General features: G+C 38.5%; 1 protein-coding gene across 1 annotated transcript; it reads left to right on the top strand.

The window, feature by feature from the left end:
* Nucleotides 1-7,509: 7,509 nt before the first annotated feature.
* Nucleotides 7,510-10,730, top strand: LOC138913827 (uncharacterized). Its single transcript, XM_070218745.1, has 3 exons — nucleotides 7,510-7,665; nucleotides 8,092-8,472; nucleotides 8,883-10,730. The coding sequence occupies exons 2-3, from the start codon at nucleotides 8,107-8,109 to the stop codon at nucleotides 10,617-10,619; spliced, it is 2,103 nt and encodes a 700-aa protein (XP_070074846.1). The 5' UTR covers nucleotides 7,510-7,665; nucleotides 8,092-8,106; the 3' UTR covers nucleotides 10,620-10,730.
* Nucleotides 10,731-24,102: the final 13,372 nt, after the last annotated feature.

The following is a 24,102-nucleotide window of genomic DNA, read 5'->3' as shown; positions in this document are numbered from 1 at the left end:
AATACGAAAATATCCTTAACTTCTCACCGTGATCGTGATCCACCAAAGGATTTTATCATCGGCAGGGGTTCACACACCTGTGTGTGTGTTTAAATCAAATATTGGCAGGTGTACGTGCATGTAAGCCCTGAATTATGCATGTGTGCGTGTGCTCCGCGAACGGCGGCGCTTGAGCATAAATAAAATAATTGCATATGTCGCGTGACGCAATTCACCTGTCCGCCCAGCAGGAAATCCACCTCCTGCTCTCCCCTTTTCTCCATTTCCGGTTTACGATTTTCCCCAAGTATTTCGCACATTTAGCATATGTACATATGGAATGTACAGCATGATGGTTCGATTAGTATTTAAGGAATGTTTTAAATTATATTTCTTAAAAATGTTTAATTTCTATAAAAAATTGAATTTTTATAGCTTTGAGTGAAATTAATTGAAATTAATTAAATAAAATCTACACTGATATTTTCAATGAATATAGTTTGCATTTAACCTGTTGGTCGCGACTATTAATTATCATCGGAACAGTCGCGTTTTAACTTAATTTGCTGAAAAACTGGAATTTATTTCAACTCAATAAATTTCCACGCCGCTTACCCAAACTCAAAATAACAAACAAAAAAAAAGAGGCAAATGAATGCCACAATTAAAATTCATCGTGGGATTTTGGCCATCTATCATGGATCGGCATGGATGCTATTGTCCTCGGCTGCATTTTCACATTTTCACTGTTTTTTTTTACTGGAATTTCGTGCGCTTTCACTTGGCCCCCTATTTATTTTTTTCGTAATTCGCCTCTCCCCCTTTCCAGAATATCAACTTTTTTGTTGTGTTAGCTACTTTCATTGTTCCGGCACCATGGGCATAATAAATAAGAGCGGGAGCAAGCCGCATAATCGACGCATCCCTTGAATAATGCACACGGATGGCGGAACTCGAATGGAATGTATCGAAATTCGAGATTCACGGAATGTATATTAAACACAGACGGACAGGTTCGGTAAGCGGCTTAAAGGGGCAAAAAACCGAATCGGAATTGGGATCGGGGTGAGGATAGGGATCGGAATCGTCACTTGGCATCCGCTTTGGGGGCCAATTTATAGGACAAACTTTATCCGCTTGCAACACCCAGAAATCAAAGATGTGAAAAAGGTTGATCTACATATATGGTAACAAAAATTCTAAAGAGAGTATGACTTTCCATATTGGCGTCACTATATCCATTGATTCGACCAATTACAGATATTTTTCTAAGGGAAATCAGGATCTGGGTTTTTGGTAAAAATACGAATTTTTCTCCCTGTTTTTTTTGCCCAAATCCCAAATTAAAGATATGTATTGCTCTGAACAGCAAGATTTTGTATAGCCAGATAAAAAAGCCAGCAGATGGCGTATTAGATAATATCGTTTTTTTATAAATTCAATTTAATTTAATTAAACTATTGAAATGAAAAAATTGAACATTTTCACCTATTTACAAAAGTAATCAAGTTAAGTTTTAACCACAACAAAGAATTCCCTTTATTATTTCTTTTTTGTTTTTATTTAAACAAACTTGCCAGCAAACGGAATTTTATTTAATTGCTGCCGTAGGGCTTTGCTGAATTTCCACCTGGCACGCAAATACTCTTACACACATATAATTCTCGGTTATTCAGCTTCAGTTAGTAATACTTTCTGTACTCACTCCATCTCTCTTTGTTTGCTGCTGCAGCCTCACTCATCCGGTCATTTGTTTGGCTCTCTGTCAGACAGCAGCTCATTTCTCTTAGTCGCTGCATGAAATTTCATTTGAAAATATGAGAAATGCACTCGCTAACTTGGCCACCACACACATGCACTGCAAGAAAATATTAGTAATTTAGTACAGCTATTTCTTTTTTTCGAAATTGCATTTAATTCTGGTAAAAATGTTTAGTTTTTCTATCTTATTCGTGACAATTTAACAGAAAACATTTCGTTCTTTCTTTTCTTTTCTTAAACGACATCTTTCATGAATATTAATATTAATTAATATTGCAAAGTTAATATAGGTATGTAATAATTTTTTTAGAAATTGCATTTGTCCTGATATCGTTAAAAAAGGTGTTTAAAAGTATGCAAAGTAAGCAAAATATGGTCTTCCGCATTTCAAATAAATTGTTGCATACTTTTCAGCACCTTTTTAAGTGGTTTAGAAATAAATATAATTTGAATCATTTTGAGGGGTCTAAAATATATAATATTTTGATTTAGATTGGACCGATCTTAAAATGCGAAATCAGTAAAGGGAGAGGGTAATATTTTTTCTCTGCATGGGTGGTTGGGTGCTCTAGTGGGTGTCTTCCTGTGTATGTTGACTTTGCCCAGAAGGTTCAGTTCTGGCATTCGCCATGGCATTCGGCTCCGTTATTTATTCAAGCAATTGCCACTGTCAACACAGCGCACATTGATAGGCCAATGATGAGGAGGAAAAGTGGAAGTGGGGGCGGGCAACTTGGCGGGGGAATAGAAATCGAAAATAAATTTTCTAGCGATGAGGGAAATGGAAATGGCAATGGCGACAACGGCAACTTCTTAGCAATGTCTGTCTCTGCCTTCGCCTGCAATTGGACAATTCTATTTTTGTTTATCTTCGTCTGTTGCTGTGCAGCTCATTTTGTTCATTTACATTTCCCATTTTCCATTTCGCCAGTAAATGTTGTGCAAAGCAATAAAAGGGAATGTGAATGCGAATGGCGACAGGCGACAGGAGGCGCTGACACTTGCCGGGGATTGTCCTGAAGTCCTGTCTGTCCTGTCCCCTGAAATTCAGGAGAATATCCGTGGACTCGCGTTGGGTGGCGGTGGCCTACAATATGCTCAATGTCAATTTGAATGGGAAATTACTTTACAGGGAAATCGCTGAGTAGCGACTAGCGAGCATATCCTGTACTGCATAATTGGATAAAAATCATGCCTAAAAGATGATAATCCCATAGATTTTAAAACCTATTACAAAGGTGTTTAAAAGTATGCAGTATTTATTTTATTTATTTATTTTGTATAATGTATAAATGATTGTAATTCATTGATTTATAATTTAAAATTAAAGAGATGATTGCTATTTTTATTTATTTTCTATATGATTAAGAATTAAACTGAAAAATATATTAAAAATAAAAAGTACTTAAAATTGTTTCGGTTATTTTTGCGTTTAAATTTGTAATAAATAAATATATATTTCCTTACTTATCACAGGGTATCTGTTATGATTATCGAACAAAGCCCTAAATGGACTCTTACCGAACTGAAGTTGAACCCAGCAAATTACTGCAAATCCACTTATTCATTGGCCAAATGAAAACGGAAAATGTGCTTTTCTTTTTTTGCTGTCTGGAGGGTTCGGTTCTTATGGCCTTATGCCTAACCATATCTGTATTTTCGTCTGCCAGTGACATGCATAAATTAACGCTCTTTAAAGACGCCGTGGATATTGTGAGGCGGGAAAGTTGGAGAAGGCTGCAAAAGAAAAGATGCCCGGGAAAGTATGCAGCAAGATTTGCCGGCCTGCCATTTACGCAAATAAATGCGCCAAACTTTTGGCCGAAGAGCAGGGCAAGTGAAATCAACAAGGAGCTAACTGAAAGTCCGAATATCCAAGTCCAAATCCGAATCCAAGTCCAAAGTTGCCGTCTGAGCCAACTACTTAGCGTCAGCGACAGGCGTTTCGTTACCACCCTCATTTCTCACTTTTTCCCCCCAAAAACATCCGCCCAGCATAAGCAATTACACGGAGAAAAAATCTTTAAGCCATTTTCACTATAATACATAAAATGTCCAAGTTTCATAACGTATAAACCTTAATATATTTATTTGCTAAAATAGATAACATATGAACATGTGAAAGAAAACTATACATTTGTTTTTTATTATATTTTTATATACTGATATAACATTTTCCTGTGTAATATAAAATTCTTCTTAGAAGGTGGAGAAGTTGAGTGGCCTTGGAATGGCGCTAAGCGTCGCCTGAAATGGTGTGCGCCATTTTGTTTTAAATATATAAACACAATAAATATAAAAAATATAAATAAAAATAAGAAGAACGACGGAGGCTAAAGCGTGGCCAAATGTTTGGGCAGTAAAAATTGTTTACGACCACTAAAGGGAAACCGCGGAACACGACACGACAAGGACATCAGGCACAGGCTTTGCCACCCACAAACCCCCCTCCCCGCCTCACTTTGAACTTGTGGAAAATTCCCAACTCCCAACCGATGGAAACCGCAGGTCACCATATTGCCAATGTTTATGTGGCTGCCTGACAATTTTATACTCATGCCCAGGCCATGGCCAAACGATTTCGAATCTTTTTCAATCCATCCCGTCCAAGTGGCACTTAAACCGGCCATGATTCAATTTTAAGAGCGGCACAGCTTCAAGTCCAAAACAAAGTTTAAGCTTAACCGCTTTTTTGTGGAGCCACTCCACTGTCTGTTTAAGCAAAATCCATCAAAAAGGGTACTTAAGGAGGGCTACGTGTGTAAACAACAAGAGGGAAACAAATATCAATGAATTTTAGATTGTTTTCCATTTTTTTTGAAGGTGTCGACGTTTTGTGGGTCTATTAAGGCAATGTTTAATGTCAAAATTGTATATCTATATATTTTTTTATATTTTTCTTTCAAAAACTGCTGGATTTCTTAAATTTTATTAAAGTTATTTGCAACAGAAAGAGTTAAAGACATTGATTTTTATGATTTAAATATATTTATTTCCAAAAATACATACTGTTTTAAACAAATAACAAAATAAAAAATAAATCCATGACACTTTCCGTGTGATCTTAAAAAAATACAATTTTCGCCAATTTTCCATTTATTTATAAGTGGGTACTACATGATTTTTTGCAAAAAATGTCAAACAAATAAAATGTCGAAGCTTAAATGCCAATCGACTGGAAATTTAATAACGAGTTCAGAAAGGTATGACAATCCGCATTTGGATCAATATTACCATTGTTTCGGCCAAAAAACGAATTATTTTTTGCGTGGAAAATTGGGATCTGGGTTTTTGGTACAAATATGAATTTTACCCTGTTGTTTTTTTGCTGTAACTTGGACAAAAATGATCCTACGCCAAAAAGATATACTGTTTTGAACAGATAACAAAATAAGAAGTAAATCCATGACACTTTCTCTGTGATTTTGGAAAAATCAAATTTTCGCAAATTTTCTATTTTTTTTGTAAGGGGGTACATCATGATTTTTTACAAAAAATGGCAAAAAAATACAATTTCCAGGTTTAAATGCCAATCGATTGAAAATTTAATAACGAGTTCAGAAAGGTATGACAATCCATATTTGGATCAATATTTCCATTGTTACGGTCAAAAAACGAATTATTTTTTTGTGAAAAATTGGCATCGGGGTTTTTGGGAAAAATTTGAATTTTTCATTTTGCTTTTTTTTCTGCTGTAATTTGTAATACCCTCTGCAAGGGTATAGTAAATTATAAAAATGTAAGCAAAAAAATTAACATTTACGAACACTTAAGTATTTCCTTCTCGAAATCAAAGTAACTCAATTGGACCTAGGCCAACTTAACCTTGATCCGGCTGGCAGCAGCAGGAGACCCAGACAAATGTGCCTGTCCGAAATGATTTTAATAACACTCCATAGTTGCTGTGGTGCCGCCTCTAACCTACCGTAACCCACCGTAACCCAGGTTAACCCACCTCTTGACCCACCTGACCGAAGAGGAGAGAAGCTCGTCTCAATTCCGAATGGCTGCTTTATCTTCCGGGCCAGGAAGTCGTCCCTCTCCCCCTCGTTCCTTTTGGGCCAGCTAATCCGATAGCGGGAATATCGGGCTGGAGGGTTAGGGAAGGGGCCAAAGTGCCGGGCAGGTAGGTCTCCTGCCTAAAATTATGCAATGCCCGGGCTTTAAAGTAGATTACACGAAATTTGCACACGAAGGCACAGAAGCCCACGACGGGCATTAATCACGGAAGAAAACCCCCCAACCAACCTACCAACCCATCCAAAATATCCAAGAAAACCTCCTATTGTGTGTGTGTTTTTAAATAGTTGGCCACGCCCACTGGCAGGAGGATGAAAGGGGCGGCAAATAAATTGCCAACGTGCCGGAATGCAACGAGAACCCTTTGGGTTTACGAGATTTTTCCATATTGCTTCTCTTGGCTCCGGTTCTATTAGACTTTTGAAACTGGTTATGTTCCCCGCTCTCCCACGGGCGAAAAAAATGCAAAAAATAACAGAGCAACAGCGAAAACAAAGCGGGAAAATTAGCATAATTTTTCAATTGTCTTTTTGGCAGAAGAAGCGAAGGCCTTAAATATTTACTTTAGGCACTATTTTAAAGGGTAGAACTTACTTAATTCGGAAAAAAATAATCATATAATTTTAATATACATATTTTGACTTATAGACAAATTTATCAATTTTTGTAAAGCCCCTTTTGCGAGTTTTTAAGATTATTTGCTATCATTCCTTTGAAAATATTCTTTACCTCCTTTCTTTAACCGCCACACAACCCTAGAATTTCATCTTTAGCCCCAGGGTTTTTCGCTTTTCCGAGTCGCCAAATATTTTTCTTAAGCTCAAAGTGGAATGGCATAAATCATGTTCAATATTATTTCGCTTTTTATCCGTTCCGTTTTCTTTCTCAGTTCTCGTTTTTCGTTTCGTATTGAGGTGGCCCGGGGTTAAATGATTTCATTTTGCGGCGGAGAGATGACAACCCTGGCAGGAGCTGAAAAGCAGCACTTGTTGCCCTGTTGATTTGATTTTATTGCCCAAGAAGCACAAGAAAAGTATTGAATATAACCAGGAGGAGAGAGGAGAAGGAGAGGCCAGGAGATCAGGTTAAGCAAACATCCTTTGGCCAAAAATGTGGGCGGTAAATGTCCTGGCCAAAGAAATTGCTTTTGCGGTGGGTTTGGTGGCTCTTCTGTCGTAATTACCAAAAATGCCGCAGGTCAACAACTCCGGCTTCTTTCTTCCTGTTCCTGGCACTTGGCACTTGGCACTCGGCACTCTTGGCATTACCAAATTACGAGCTGGCATTTAAGCAATACAACTAATTTGTGTTAAAATTCCATTAGCTGGGCCCAAGAAATATGCTCAGCAGGAGTGATTGGATTTTTGTTGCGGGGTTGGAATGGCCAAAATCAATCACCAAGTGCCATCACGCACAGTGATGAATAGTCGAAAAATTCAGATTCAGATTGGCCTCGGGGGCAATGCGAGTCCTTCTCCGCGAAATCTCATTCAGAGTATTGGTTTTATTTTTGAAAGGTTGGGGCTCGATACGAACTTTAGAAATATCTTTATAAATAAAATGGAAACACGAAATTATTAAATTAATAATTAACGAGCGTATCTGTGCAGATTTTGTGAATCTATCTAAATCTATCTAAATGCCATTTGATAGTTCAAGTACTCGACATTAGTATTCTCTGTGGTTTTATTTTATATTCCAAAGAAAAACTAAGAATCTTAGCAGGCCTGGCAAAACGATTCTATGGTATTGTCAGTCATTTCTACGGGACTGCCAGTTCATACTATTTTCTAGTGAGAGTCAGACAAGTCTATTGCTGCTCGGCAAGACTTTTATAAATTTATTTAGATTTTTTCCAAGCTTTGATACATTTTTTCGCAGTCGTTGCGTGATAAGTGGTATTTGGTAAGTGAAATCTGGCGCATAATTGAATTGACAGGCCAATTCCGCGAGGCCCCGAGGCGTGTGTTTTTAAATTCCGGATATTAATTGCCGTGCTCTTGAGAAGTAATTGAAATTCCTACGTGGCTTTGTGCACAAAGAGAAAATTGCTTCGCGTTGAGTTTCACAGAATTGCATTGTAAGGGCGAAATTTAGGAAAATAATAATTTCTTAAACAGAAAAAATAATAATTGATTAAATGTACTTTGATCCAAGTTTTTTTTTCGACCAGTCATCGGTGACTTAAATGTCAATATTTCGGTTGACAAATTCGTTTGGTGTGCTCGAGAACTTAACTTTGAAATTACAAACTTCCTTCTGACCTGAAATTTTTCGCTACATTTTTAGTTCTTTTATTTTGTCACTTACCGTTTGTATTCTTTCACCAAGTTTCATTTCTGTGTGATGGGGGACGACGCCAACCAGAACCACGATGAGATGTTCGATCTGGAGAGGATTGTGTGGCACGAGGTGGTGGACAGAATCGAAAGCCGGGCATTCAGCGATGGTAATGTGGAGGATGTGCAGGAGCGACGACGTCAAGTGGAATGCGCCCTCAATCGTCTGATGCCATGGAACGATGCTGATTTCTCGCGAATCAATGTTCGCGATTCGCAGCCCTTTGAGTGCAACAATCGCGCCGAATATGCGAGCATGATGGCCCAAAATGTTGGGGCCACAACGCGAGTTTGCATCGGCGCAGCCACTTTCTGGTGTAATCCTTCCCTGTTGTCATTTCATAGCGATTATTTTGAGCGTCACGTTCGCCGGGTGAGTATTTAATATGTGGAAAAGAAAAAGACCTTAGATGGGATAATATCGATTTATAATATTACGTTATCTTGATCTTTTTACCTATCGGCGTTATCGATCAATGTATCGCGTTTAATATTATATCGATAATATGCAAACTTTTGCATAATCACACTGGTTAATATACTTATAATGTTCACCGTCAAGAGTATATTGTATAATAAAAATGTCGTATTTAATTAATCGATAATATCGATAATATCGATAATAGACAATCGTTGTTATCGCTATATATTAAATTTATCACATAAAAGGGATAATATATTGATCAAATTATAGGGTTTAATACCAATAATATATAATCGACATATTTTCGAAGACCTAATATATCGATCGAATTATCAACTATTTTATGCCACCCATTCCAGGCGAATCACTTTCGCGAGGGAGCTGACCTTACTGCCGTGGGCTTTCGTGCAGCCTACGATTGGATGAGATTGCAAGAGCCCCTGAAGGACGATATGGAAGCGGAAAGGGTGGTGGCCCTGCTGCACACGGCCATGCAACTGGAGATGCCGTCGCTCCAGGCGGAGTGCTATCGTCTCCTCTGCGGAGCCCACTTCCGCGAGGAGGTGGCCTTCGAGGTCTACCTGATGACCCTGAAATACCCGCAGCTCGAGGCGCTGCGCAAGGTGATGCTTCAAAGAATCGGTGCTTTTTTTCTGGCCGTCGTTGGCAGTACCCAATTCCTGCAGATGCCGCTGGAGGATGTGATGACCATGATGCAGCAGAGCTCCCTGGGTGTCAATTCCGAGGTGGAGGTCATGCTGGCCATCATCCGCTGGCTAACCGATCGTCCGGAGGAGATCTCCAAGCTGTTGCCCCAACTGATCGACTGCGTAAGGTTCACCCTAATGCCGCTGCCCATTCTGCAGAAGCTGTGGGCCAGATCCTTGGCAATCAGCCAGGCGGCCGCCAGCAACGATGCTTTGATGGCCGCCTTTCGCGATGACATCAGGATGCGCGAGAGGATCTGCGAGGCGATGAATGTGGCGGGTCTGCGACTGACGATTCGCAATCGTCGGGAATTTCTCGATTTCTGTCGCTGCCGCGATTACGCCGTTGATGCCCCCAGGGAGTGGATATACGACGTGGCGTGCGGCTATCACTTGCCCCATCCCCGGAGTCCCTATCGCAATATCATACGTGGTCCGGCCATCCTGGTCTACGCTTCGCAGCGGGCTCGAAGGGCCAGGGATCTGCAGGCGAGAAGTTCGCGAAGCTCGAGACTTCTGCCGGCCAGCAGTATTCTTCAGCCCATCATGGAGGTGCCAGAGGAAGATGAAGTGGAGACAGAGGAGGACGAGTCGACGGAAGATTTCATGTCCGATTACCAGTCCTTCAGCTATACCGAATCATCGGAGGACACGGAACCGGAATGCACCTTCAGTGCAGCCAGCGAAGAGACCTTCGACGAGGGTGAACTCCTCTTAACGGACGATGAACGCGATGAGGAGGCCAGGCGATTGGCAGACGAGGAGGAGTTCAACTTGTTGGTGGCCCAGGCCAATGCAATTGTGGCCCAGCGTCTTCCCTATGCGGAGAGGAATAGGATCGTTAGTGAGGCGGAGTTTAGATCAACCGTCGAACAAGCAGATGCCATAGTTGCCCAGCGATTGCCGGGCTTTGTGCCGATGTTCGGTCGTCCTAATCCCAATCCTGATCCTGACCATGAACCCGATCCCTACACCTCTTCCGAGTGTGATAGCGATTTTTCCTTCGGCAGTGACGAGATTTTGATACGCCGCAGACGGCGCATAGGCCTTCCCCGCAATTCCCACCAAAGGGTTCGATTCCGGCCCGTGAATTCTTCGGACTTTGAGTCCCCCCGCCAGGTGATACCGAAGAACCGTGCTGGCAACGCATGGGGCTCGGATTGGCGGGATAGGGACCAGGGGAATAGCTATCTGAAGGAGCTGCAAATCCTGTGCAAGGAAAGGAATTTGGTTCTGCCCGAAGAAGAGGAGGATGAGCAGCCTGTTGAACCGGAAGTAACGCCGCCCGAGTTCCGAATTCGTCCCTTCGAGAGTTATGTGCACGAAACCGATCGGGTGATCTATGAAATGCTGAAGGAGCTCGATGAGAAGGAGAAGGAAGTGCCCTAGAGCTAGAGCTCAGCCTATGTGTGTGGTCAATTTAAATTGCAGTTTACCAAAACAGCCAGTGTAATGTTATTATTTCGAGTTACTTATATTATAAAAAATTGTCAAAATGTAGCACTTCTCTACCTCAAAGTGGGAAGGGGCTTTTTAAACAGGTCAATATTGGGAACTGAACATGAATGAATATGCAAATTTCATATTTTTACCCAAATCCCAATTTTTCACAAAAAAAAAAAAAATTAGTTTTTTGACCGAAACAATAAAAATATTGATCCAAATATGGATTGTCATACCTTTCTGAACTCGTTATTTAATTTCAAATCGATTGGCATTTAAGCCTGGATATTTTATTTTTTTAAAATTTTTTTGCAAAAAATCATGAGGTACCCCCTTATAAAAAAAATGGAAATTGGCAAAAAAATTTTTTTTTCCAAGAGCACACGGAAAGTGTTATGGATTTATTTATTATTTTGTTATCTGTTCAAAACGGTATGTATTTTCGATGTAGGACCATTTTTGGCCAAGTTACAGCAAAACCAAAATTCGGTTGACCGTGTTTTACGAGCTCTAATAAAATATAGTCATAAATCAGCACAAATATGTTGAAGTTAAAATGCAGTTAAATCTAATGTGATAAATTTTGGGTGAAATCGGTGAAACAAAAGTCCCTTGATAAGTGTCACAATTTTTCAGCGGAGAGGCAGCTGTGCTAAACGTTTTTATCCCTGCGCTTTTATTGTTTCCGCTTTTTTAATTAAAGCATTTTATGCCGATGAATTGATTTCAATTATTTGTGCTGTGGTCCTGTCATCAATCCCCCCTCCCCCGACCTCGTTTCACAAATTGATTTCTTGTGTTTTGTCTTGCTAAAAACAATATTGAATGGAACAGGTGCGACAGATGAAAGGAGCTCTCAAAGATTATGGAGGACGGGATTGTGGATTGTGGGAGGGGGTTCCAAAGAACAGGAATTTTGTTTAAATAATTAATTTAAGAGGAAACATATTTTTCAAACAAGGAATATGGAACTTTTAATTGAATTATTGAAATTTAAATTTGAGCTAAGTTTAAATATATAAAATTGTTGAAGACCTTAAGAGAAGGGAATGTTCGGAATAAAGTTGGATTCTAAAACTTTAAACAAGTTCCGAAACTGAACGAGAAGGTATAAAAAACATATACAATAATATAAAAAAATATACAAAACCCTAACCTAAACCTTTGTTGTAATCTTTTTAACTTGAATGTCAAAATGCTTAGAGTTCGAATAGCTGGAAATTGCCTAGAAATAATTGTTCAGCTGGGGAATAGAACCTGGTTTCCTTGTTTTTCTTCGCCCACCGCCAGTTTCGCATCATTAATTTTATCCACGGGGGGATTTCAGGTTGCCCTTTTCAGGACAACTTGTGTGTAATTGTGTGGATGTTTGTCCTTTTTTATAGTAGAAAGGTGCGTGTGGGGAACATATACCTTTTCATGTGTTAACGAGTTGGAAAAATTATTATTACATTATTATTTTGTCGACGAGTGATTCAACGGCAAAACAGCAAAAGGTGCAACCACCGCCCTTTAACCCTTGGCCGCCTTAACCCACCTTTACCCACATTTTTCATGTGTTCTCTGTATGTGTGTGGGTTTTTTGCACGGAGCTTACAATAACAATAAATTTCAATTTTTCACACACACACACACTGCATTCATGGGAATTTTGCTCCTTGGGTTTCCCGCAAGATTCATCCTTCTTTTTCGTTTTCCAGGACGAAGGACAGCCCTTGAGCAGCTTGCGCTCAGCAATTTATGCGCTTTACGCGCTTTTGCTAAATAAATTTATAATGCCAACATACACACACTTACACAGACAATCAGGAAAAGGTAGAGAAAAAATATAAAGGAATTTCGACGGAAAATTACTCGTTAATTGTAACTAAAAATAACAAAACCAATTTTTCATGAAAAAACTAATTTTTTTTGGTCAGGCGATATCAAATCAAAATGTTGGGAAAAAAAATTTAATTTGAGATTTTTAGAAATGTTTTTATAATTTTGCATTCATTGTCTTTTAAATATGAATGTATAACTTTATTTTACTTCATTCCTTAACTAACTAGTATTTTTCCTAGTTTATGAACATTTTTTAAAATCGGTATACCCTTAGATCCTTTGTGAATTCCAGGATAACCAGGAGACAGACAGACGAGTCGAGAAAGTTACACAGTTACAGTTGCATAGCCCCCAAAAACTTTAGCGAGTTTTAGAGCGTTTGTCTTGGTTTACTGCCGTGTGCGCTGGGTACAGTGGAGCCTGGGTTTGGTGCTACTTTAGATACATTTGTATCAACGATAAGTTTACGCCATGCATGTGGTGAGCAGACCCCTTTGCATTTCCCTACGACGACCCCCCTTGGAAAATTCCCCCAAATATATTTTCCGTTTGTGTGCAAGAATTACGAAAATTTTCTTGCAATTAAAATTTGTTGCTTTCTGGGTATCATAATTTTATAAGTTTGGAACGGGAAGTGGGACTTGGGCTGAGCTCCTCCGTCGTCGTCGCGACTGCCACATAACAAATTACAAGAGGTTTGTGCATATGCTAAATATAGTACTTGTGTGCATGTTTGGATGGGGGATGAAATATTATGGTAAAATTTTACGCAAGGGGAAAGAAGATGACTTCATTTAAGGACAAGGGGTCTTAAATAAGCTTATGAATGGGCTATACTAGAGATAAATTAATCAAATGTGCCACCTTCTTTATATATTTATATTTAAATTTATATTTCTTTAAATCTAATTAAATTCAAACTAAATAATCTTGAGCTTTTCGGGTTGCATAGATATGGGAACGTCTGGGTCTTTACTACTTTTTTAGCCCAGTGAGCAAAAATAAGTTGAAAAAAACTTTACAACGTTTCATTAATCTGAGATTTTAGCATGGCTTTGCGGCTTCCTGCAGCATGCGGCCACTTTATGAAATTCTAATAAGTGTGCGGCATGTGTCATGTGGCACGATTAGTCCCGTTATACGGGCTATATATGTATATGTATACGGGTGTACGGGGCTCTTTCCGTTTACGGGCAGTACAAATGCCAGACTTCGGGTCAGCTTAAGAGCTTCCGGTGCAGGCCACACCTGTGGCCTCTAATGCGACTGCACTGGGAAATTAAATTGAAAAGTCTAGAAAAAAAGTGTATTTTAATAAACTATAATATTAACCTTAAGCTAAGGAAATTTTGTAAAACTCCCAGATAATTATTCCAAATAATATAAAATTTTAAAGATGTACCCATTTTAAAATAAGAATCTTGAACTTAAATAATTATTAAAAAAATCTGCAAGTCATCTATGTTCGATGTTTTTAACGAATTTCTTTGGAATCAAGAGAAACATTTTTCTCAGTGCCTTCAGCACACAGACCTCTCATATGCAAATGCCACCATGTTAATGCCACAAATGCGCCTAAAATTATGTTAAGCACTTGGCAGCTTTGCTCTTGGTCTCCGGAATCTACAGTGATGGAGGATGAAGGAGGCGTGGATCAGAGGGAGGCGGAGGGGGCGATAAGGAGGCAAAGAGGAGCAAGGACATGGGCAAAGGCTGGGGCTCAAGTCCTGATGGCTTAGGCTCATTTATAAATCGACGACAGTAAATTATAAATGGAATTACTATTCGAAATCCTCTACCCTCGATCTATAGCCCCTTCTCTTTCGCACACTCCATACCCCTCTCTCTTTCTCTCTCTATTTGTGTGTGTTGGCATGATTACATCAACGCCCTTTGTAAAATTGAGTTGTCCTCTGTCTTTGGCAGACGACTGTGCGAGAGAGAAGGGCTTAGTTCAGACAAGGAGAGGACATTAAAAAGACTTAGAAAGAGACAGCCATAGAGTGAGAGAAAGAGACAGCTATATCCAGGGTGTCGCCTCCGCAAACACATGAATGTTGCAGTATATTAAAGTTCAAAAAGGCAACGACAGAATGACTTAGAGAACGCAATCCTGTCTTTTCTTTTTCGATATTTTTTTTTGGCCCTCTGGGGTAGTGGAAAAATCAAGGAAAGGGGCGACATAAGGTCTAGGAATAGGGGACAATAGGGTGACTAAGGGGCAACAGAAGGGTTCTTCTTTTTTTCGGGGGCGGCGACAACATCTGCCATTTCATGTGGGCGTCTGGCGAAAGTTGAACAACGCCAAAAGCCTAAGGATGACAAGATGCCCAGAAAAAAGAGGAGCAAAAGGAAAAGTAAGGCTTACCAAGAGAAAGATGGCTGGAAAAAAAATATGGTCTCCCGAAGCCCAGAGACCGAGCAACCAGGACATTGGCATGTTGGGACCAAAAGCGAAAAACAAATAGGACGACCCACAGAGAATTCGGTGACTGAGGCGTGAGACGATCGTTATATAAGCAAAGTTCTAATTTTTAACAATTTTTACAAGACTATATTGTTAGTACAAAAATTTGAAATGCTAGTTAAATTTTAAAAAATATTCTGTAAAAATCACCAAGCTTTTAAAATGATTTACTTTGATTATTAAGAGAATGGTTTCATTCCACAAAAGGCAGTTCCTTTTTACTCACATACTTTTAGACACCGTTATGTGTGATTTTATATGCCATAATATTATTCAAAACTATTATTATTTTTTCTATAATATATAATTATATTTTCTCTAAATATTTCTCACATTAGGCCGTGATTCGTGCGTGACTCACGCTGGCATCGCCAAGCGGTTTCCTCGCGGATTTGCGCTTAGTTGAGAACTAGAGAAAAAGACGAAAAGCCTCGCGAGTTTTGCCATTTGCCGACTTCTCAGCCCGACAGTGAGCCTTGTCCTCCTGCTCCTGGAACTCCTTCTCCTCGCAGGACTCCTCGTCCTGGTACTCCTTGTACCCCCTCCAGGATGGAGCTCCTCATACGAAACGACGACGACATGGTCGGATGGCTTAGGAAGTAATTTTAGCATTGTAAATCCTTTTGGAAAATTATAGCGACAGTCAGCTTGTAGTTAGTGGCAGAAGGCGGGATATACGTACATGTAGGTGGGCATATGTGGGATATGAGGATGAGGATATCCAGGATGCGGGGCACACATGGCTGCCTAACGTAACGTAGATGGAAACGTAGACAGGGCTATCATAAGATCAGGCACACACAAATTGTGTTAGCTGCTCCAAAATGCACAAAAATTGTGCAAAACACAAGTAGACAAACAATTTCAGATAGAGATGGAAATTGTTAGATACTGTATATGATAGGTACACCAAGAGAAATGTTCACGCTTTTCTCTTAAATTTATATTAATTTTTAAACACATTTTTAAACTGTATTTAGGAACGGAAAAGTATACATTTATCGTTATATGTAATATGGTTAATGCTCTATGGAAAGTATATTGTTTATACTTAAAATACATTTTATCTTTTTCGCAGTGAACCTAGAAACCACGCATTTGCGACAGTCGAGCGCGAAAATATTCATATGACATTTTGGTAGAGAAGAAGTGGCTGCCGGGAAACAGAAGGAGCCAATGCCAAAGCCAAAGCCAAAGAAGTAGCAGCCAAAGCCAGAGATGAAGCCCGAGATGAAACTGGAGACCAAAACTGTGAGGAAAACTGAAGGAAAACAGTAGGAAAAGCGGGGAAAATTGCTGGAAAAGACTAGGGCAGATGCAGCTGGTTTTAGCCGCCGGGTGAAAGTGGGCAAAGTGAGTCACATAAATCTTGCTGGCTAGAAAAAATAATTCAAAAAGAACACACTGCAAATACAAGTGGAAATAGATCAGACATAAATGCAACCAAAGTCGAAAAAAGATGTAATAAATTAAAATAATTATAAAACATTGTTTTTATATATTTTTTAATTTTGTGCTGAGCAGTTTAAAATATTTTAATCTTTATCGAAAATTTACCTAATGTATCTAGTAATTTGTCGGATAATATTTATGAATTTATTTACGAATAGGTATGAATTGTTAATTTTAAACGAAATAATTAAAAAGAGATTACATTTCAACGTATCCCTTTAGTGAAGAGTGTAAAAAGACATAATGCATGCATTCCCAATTTCCAAGTGCCCTCCTTCTTCATATAAAATATGTGCGGGAATCCCAGCTACATTGAGATCTCTTATATATCCTGCACAAATAGCCAAGTTTGGGTTATGGCCTGGATTTATTTCACCATTCGATGCGAAAAGTCAACTGAGTGGCAACGATTTGTGGGCTCGGCCAATTGACGTAACATATGGCGAAGAAGGCCAAAAATCGAATTATGCTAATGGCAGAGATTGATATGGAAAATGGAAATATTTATAGGGTTTTTTTTTCAAACTCATAAAAATTCGTATTTTAAATGCTGGCACAGATTCTTTTACAATTACTTTTAAATTTAAAAATATGCAGTGAATAAGGGATAGTCGTCTTCCAGTATGAAATAATATCACTTTTGGGTTTAAAAATATATTGTTGCATACTTTTACACACCTACTCTGACATTAAGTTTAGCTTTCCTTTTTTAGAACAATATATTTGCAAAATATTAAATATTTGCTTAAGCTAATCAAGTAACGGTTTAAGATCCTCTATCGATACAAAATATGTATAGTACCCTCCGAAGTAGAAGTGAAGTGCTTAATCAAGGCAGATTAATATTGTACTCAAGTTGTGAGTGGAATTCCGCCATTCTGCCCAAAAGTTGCACAACTTTCGGTCGCATAAGTTGGCCAAGGTAATCAGGAAAGTTTTCGGCTAAGTCCCCCCCGGACTTATGACATAACATTTCAATTGATTTCTTGGCCCTATTCGAAATGTAATTAGATTTGGCCAGTTGACTCGAAAGTTGCGACATGGACACACTCAAATCGAGAGCCAAGTTTTCCCACATGTTCGCTCGCATATTTTTCAATCTGGATTTATTTCCATTTCCTGTTTTAGCATTTCTTTTTTTTTTTTCGTTGCCAGTGCCTTTGGGGCAAAGTTTTGTTGTTTTTATGGCGAAAATTGAAATTGCAAAAGTCGAGCTTCGGCAACTTGATATTTTATTCGAATGCAAAGGCCAAATCCCACATAATGCATCTGCAAATAGGGACAAACAGTCGGGACTAGTAGTGTAAGTACATATATTTGTGCATGGGTATGTGCAGCTGCCTGTTTTCCGGAGGAAGTGGGTGGTTGCCGGAGTTACTGCGGATTTTCTTGTCTATTTCGGCGAGATTATGGCCGCCACACGTCCGCCAGTTCCGGAGTTTCAAGCCCTCGCCGAATGTGAACATTTTTCGGTCTCATGTAGGCCGTAATTGCCTGCCAGGAGTACATCTATGGCTCCTGTTACCGATCCTTCACGGCCACCACTCCCGATAACTAACACATTGTGCAGCTAACTTGGCTGATTTTTAGCCACAAATTTAATATTAATAGCAGATATGGGACGTTCCATGTCAACCCGGCCACCCCACTTTTTTTTTTTTTTTGTATGTGGACAGTACCACATTGATTGCAAAGCCACTTGCTTCTAATAGTTTACCTCATACCTATTTTGTCAATGTTACCACTCTTTCGCCGTATAATCGCGTTGAAATGAAAACACAAAATCATTTTTATCCTGCGAACGGAAGAAACAATTGGCATGGTTCAAAAACAGAAAAATCTGTCTTTCCATAGCCGATTACAAGAAAAAAAATAGATTTTATTAGACCGTAGATGACCAAGCGATAGCGTTTTTAAAGTCTAAAAGTAGGATTTCGTCCAAAGGGCCAGTCTGAAAAAATACCATTATATTTTTCTCAGAAAGCCCCCTATTTAACGGATTTTATGCCACTGGTTTCAAAGTGGGATCTCTCTTGACGAATTAGCTATGAATTCTTTTGCACGTTTTTGTGGTAGTTAACTGTCAGAAAAAACTAATAAGTAATATAAAATAACACAGGTACACAGCCAAAAATTTCCACGAACCATTTCAAGTTTTCCATGATATTTGGGTGCTCCTGAGTAAAAGTCCCATACAAAATTATTTTCCATCACCTACAGGTTCCGCGGTATAGCTAAGAATACAAAAAACCGATGTTTGCCGACATTTTGAATTACGTGGCCTATATAATTGGACCAACCTTTATTATTTTCGGTAGGACCTACTCTCAATACATCAAGGCATTCCTAAAAAATAGTCCCCATTGTGAACCATTGCCCATGTCTTTGGAATTCGACGCCAAAGTTGAAAATCCCAAAATTGTAGAGATTTTTCTGATGGAAAAACAATTCTGAGGATTAAATCTTGAATGGAAGTAATTTTAACTATTCATTGTATCTATTGTTCATTGTATGCTTTAATTTCGGCTTAAAGCGATTTCATGAGAATATTTTTTATTGGATTTATTATACTAATAAAACCGTTTTTTTTATTTCATTATCTACTCCTAAATGTTGTCAAATTTTAAAAAAGTCAAGGCATCCTACAGAATGGGAGTAAACATTTACATTTCTCTGTGTATGATCAGTGAACGTATTTTAGTTTCTTAGTTCTAGAGGTTGCCATGACTTATTCAAAATTTGACAACATTTAGGAGTAGATAATGAAATCAAAAAATCGGTTTTATTAGTATTAGAAATCCAATAAAATGTCCTCATGAAAACGCTTTAAACCGAAATTAAAGCATACAATGAACAATAGATACAATGAATAGTTAAAATTACTTCCATTCAAGATTTAATCCTCAGAATTGTTTTTCCATCAGAAAAATCTCTACAATTTTGGGATTTTCAACTTTGGCGTCGAATTCCAAAGACATGGGCAATGGTTCACAATGGGGACTATTTTTTAGGAATGCCTTGATGTATTGAGAGTAGGTCCTACCGAAAATAATAAAGGTTGGTCAAATTATATAGGCCACGTAATTCAAAATGTCGGCAAACATCGGTTTTTTGTATTCTTAGCTATACCGCGGAACCTGTAGGTGATGGAAAATAATTTTGTATGGGACTTTTACTCAGGAGCACCCAAATATCATGGAAAACTTGAAATGGTTCGTGGAAATTTCACAAAGTTTAATTTTGTGTTCCTGTGTAATCGTATATGCTTTGGAAAAAATTAACAAATCAATGAAAAGAATTCATAGCTAATTCCTCAAGAGAGATCCCACTTTGAAACCAGTGGCATAAAATCCGTTAAATAGGGGGCTTTCTGAGAAAAATATAATGGTATTTTTTCAGACTGGCCCTTTGGACGAAATCCTACTTTTAGACTTTAAAAACGCTATCGCTTGGTCATCTACGGTCTAATAAAATCTATTTTTTTTCTTGTAATCGGCTATGGAAAGACAGATTTTTCTGTTTTTGAACCATGCCAATTGTTTCTTCCGTTCGCAGGATAAAAATGATTTTGTGTTTTCATTTCAACGCGATTATACGGCGAAAGAGTGGTAACATTGACAAAATATGTATGAGGTAAACTATTAGAAGCAAGTGGCTTTGCAATCAATGTGGTACTGTCCACATACAAAAAAAATAAAAAAGTGGGGTGGCCGGGTTGACATGGAACGTCCCATATTTAAGGTGAATATTATATTTATATGGAGTAGAGCATTTTTCGATTTTTATCACACCTATTCATAACTAAAACATTGTCTCGACATTTAAACTTATTTTTATATTTTTTTTTATATTTAAAATAGTATTCAAAATAAGTTATTAATCTCCGAAGAAAATTCCATTCCTATTTTGTTAATTAAATGTACCTATATATAAAAAAATGTATTAATAAATTGGTAAAATTAAATCAGAATTCGTGGAGGAAAAATAAATTTTAATTTGTTTTATTATTAAATTTTATAAGTTTATATTTTTGTATATGTACTTTTTTAATGTTTAGCAGACAGCACTAACTTGAGCCGCAGGGGTTTTTTCAGACAGCTGCTTAGCCCCGCAAACTTGGCTCAGTTGTGTTCGAGCCTTGTTTCTGGCCAAGAAAAACTTTTCCACTACGATGATGAGCAAAGCGAGCTGTAAACTATTTGCCGAAAATATCTTAGTGCATTTTCATACTCTTTAGAGAAATTGGGTTGTTGAAATAATAATAGATAACAAGTATATAAAAATAAATAAATGTGAATAAATAAAGCCTCTAAATAATGTAAATATTTACATTCTCTTAACATGGATACATTAATGAATAGTAGTTTCGTAAAATTTAGGTGAATTAAATGGGTCATTCAGAAATATGGTTTTCCCTACTTTCAACACCAAGTTCTTTAAAAATTTTAAAGTTACTAACTCAAATACTCAAGTGCATAAATAGTTCGGTTTGAAGTCGACGGTCTTTAGGCATTCATAAATTTGTGTTTCACGAAATTTACTCCATGGAAACGCGCGTTTTCCTGGGGGATTTACGAAGGAGGTAAGGGGGAGGGGAAAAACCTAAGCTCGGCCCAAACCAAGTTGTGTAGCCATTTTCCTCCGTCTTTTGGCATAGTTTGGCATGCGGCCGAAGTGGAAGTTGCACCGCAACTATCTGTTGCAACAAAAGCCGGGGCAGAAACTATGCCCCATTCCTGCTTCCCTGCATTCCCACTGCCACGCCCCCTGGAGCTACTCTACCGCCCACCACCGTTGGCCCCTTGGCAGGTGAAAGTTGAAACATTATCAGCACTACAAAACAGCCCTAAAACGTTGCCGCAAAAATCTGTCATCTTGCTGCCAACTTAATTTTGCTCCTTTTCCCCCCGCTACCTTGGCAACCCTGGAAAAACCGAAGGACTCTAACGGTGGAGCTTAAAATAGTTCCATTGTTGTTGGTCGGGCAAATTACGCAAATTGAGTGAAGACCGCAGGACATTCGCTGGGATTCGGGACAAAATGGGAATTAATTCAAGCCGCACTGAAATTGGATTTCATCAAATGGCCTTTCACTTTTGATACAATCATTAAAATAGGATTAAAAACATAGTTTAATAGTTGAAAAAATTAGATTTCCTATTAAAGATATCACTACGATTTGAAAATGTCGAATAAAGGTGTCTAAAAGCATGCTACAATAAATTTCAAATCCCAAAGAGCTGCCATTGCATACTTTTACACGCCTTTTGTGATAAACTTCACACTTTACTTTATTTTGAACTAAAGTAATATATTTTTTATATATCGTGCTAAATCTTTTAACGATCCCTTAACCAACCGGCCATAAAACGCTTACCAATATGCCTCATTCATTATATAGCACTGTCGGAGCTTAAACGAGAAAAACATGGCTTATACGCGGCTTAGCACACCGATAAGCCCCGCTCTCTGGGTAATTGTTTTTGTGCACCGTCCCCCCATTAAAATGCTGCCACACAAATTAGACTATAAATCGGCGCCAAAGTCCCTCGACAAGCGGCGAAAATCTGGGCAAATCCTCTCAACACGTCTGCATATGGAATGCGCGGCCGACGTTTTAATTTAATTAAAAGCCAAAATGCCGGCTAACAATTTTGGCCACTGAAAAGCGGCCGACTAACCACCACTACACTACTGCTGTCCATATGTGTGTTCCTTCATATTCGGTCATGAAATATGTATTACCAAATCAGCGGCACAGACCCAAAACGGCAGCGGAAACCGCGAAAACCACACGCCGGAAAACTAAACACGGCCCAAACGCGATGAATGAACATGGCCAACAACGGATAGTGAATCTTGCCAAAACGAACGTGACGAAAATCAGTTAAATTAAAACGGGAAATAGCTAAATAAAATCTGCATTCGAAATAACCACAATGTATGATTTTTAATTTCTTGAAATTAAAAAAATTACACAAACTGGAAAAATATAAAAATTTCATTATTTTAGTTTCTTTTAATATTTCTTGATATAGAATTATTTTATTTTTTTAATCTGGTTTATAAATTCGATAGTTATATTCAAGATATTATAAAATAATTTATATATTTTTTTAAATCATTTATTTATTCTATTTATTTTATTATATATCAAAATAAGCTGGTTTTAAAATAAATATGGAAAAAATATTCATAAAATCTGCAAATTTGAAAATAGTTACCCTGTTTCGGCTATAAAGCAACCAAGTTGCCAACTCGACGGGCGGGCTTTAGAGGGTTAAGGTTGGGGGTGGAAATGGTCCGCCGTTTGGACGTGGCACCTGCTAACTCGTTAGCGCTTAGCTGGCCAAATGATATGGCCAATATCAATATTGACATTAATTTGCGACTCAACTGGGTCGAGCCGGCGTTTTTCTCTTAGGACGGAGTGAAAGTGCTGTAAGAAGTGGGAAAGGAAAAATCGGGGAAGGGTAAAGGGGTTTTTGGGGAAAAGTCCGGGAAAATCACGAGGGGCGGTGGGAAAGCAGAAGGCGCTGGCCCATATCGTATATCATTGTGCTACCAAAAACTGCAGCAAAGAAAATGAAAAATGCCGCCGGCCGGGTTGTCTGAATGTTGCCACAGTTGCTGGTCCTCTTCTAACACCCCGTAACACCCCTTTCACCCATTTGCCTACATCAGTTATACATATATATACATGAATGTAAAAAAAAAACAGTCCATAGCTCTGGGGTTCGACTTGTTTTTATTCTGTATTGTTTTTACGGACCAAAAATGCGTTTACTTTGACTGAGATTGTTGGGGGAGTTATTTGTGAGATCCATCTGTAAAAGGTCACAAAAAGTTCTATATATTTAATTATTAATTCACTGAAATAATTCGGTGTTAAAATCAATTTTAATATTTATTTATTAATCTTGTAAAATTTTCCATACTACTTAGAAAATATAAAAAAAGGTTTAAAAATATGTTATATATTTCCTAATAAGTATATTAACCTTATTGCCTAAGTTTCCACATTTCTTTGGCCAACTCATCTGCGGATTATTATTCCTTGAAATCCAAAATTCATACTTAGGCGAACGAATACGAATATACCCCGAAATAAATCCGAATTAGGGTTATTGCCAGTGGGCGGTCGGGTCAGCAGCGAGGTTATTATCATGTTAAGACTGCAGCCAGCCATAAGTTAGCTGGCAAACCGCAGGCTCTCTTTCGTCCTGCCGCTGGTTTCAGGACCTTTTTCTGGTTTCAAGTTCCCTGCTGGGGCGCAAAGATTTATTTATCTGTTTGGCGGGGGAGAGGCCTTTCTCCTTTCTTTTTTTCCATCTTTGTTTGCCCGTAGAGCGGAGGCAAGGGCAAAAGCAAAAGCAAAGGCAGACAATGTGTCATCAGTGGGTCCCTTGGCATTTAAATATTTTGCCGCCAAGTCATTAACATTATCAGTGGGCAAAAATGGCCAAAACAAGATGCAGCTTCGTTTGCAGCGAAAAGCTAGGCAATATTCATAATAGCACGCGGTTCATTAGGGTGTAATTTTGAATGTCGTTTGCATTTTCGGTGGCCTGGCAGCAAGAAATATGCGGTCTGTTCGGTGCATCCTAATGGCAACTTAATGGCATTTGCGTTCGCGAAATGCGAATTTCGATTACGCCACCCTGGGAAACTCTGGTGAACGCAAGC

Source organism: Drosophila takahashii, chromosome X (genome assembly GCF_030179915.1).
Source record: "Drosophila takahashii strain IR98-3 E-12201 chromosome X, DtakHiC1v2, whole genome shotgun sequence".
NCBI classification, from domain to species: domain Eukaryota; kingdom Metazoa; phylum Arthropoda; class Insecta; order Diptera; family Drosophilidae; genus Drosophila; species Drosophila takahashii.
Note: the sequence above shows the minus strand (reverse complement) of the source record. Positions and strands in the feature narration are given on the sequence as shown.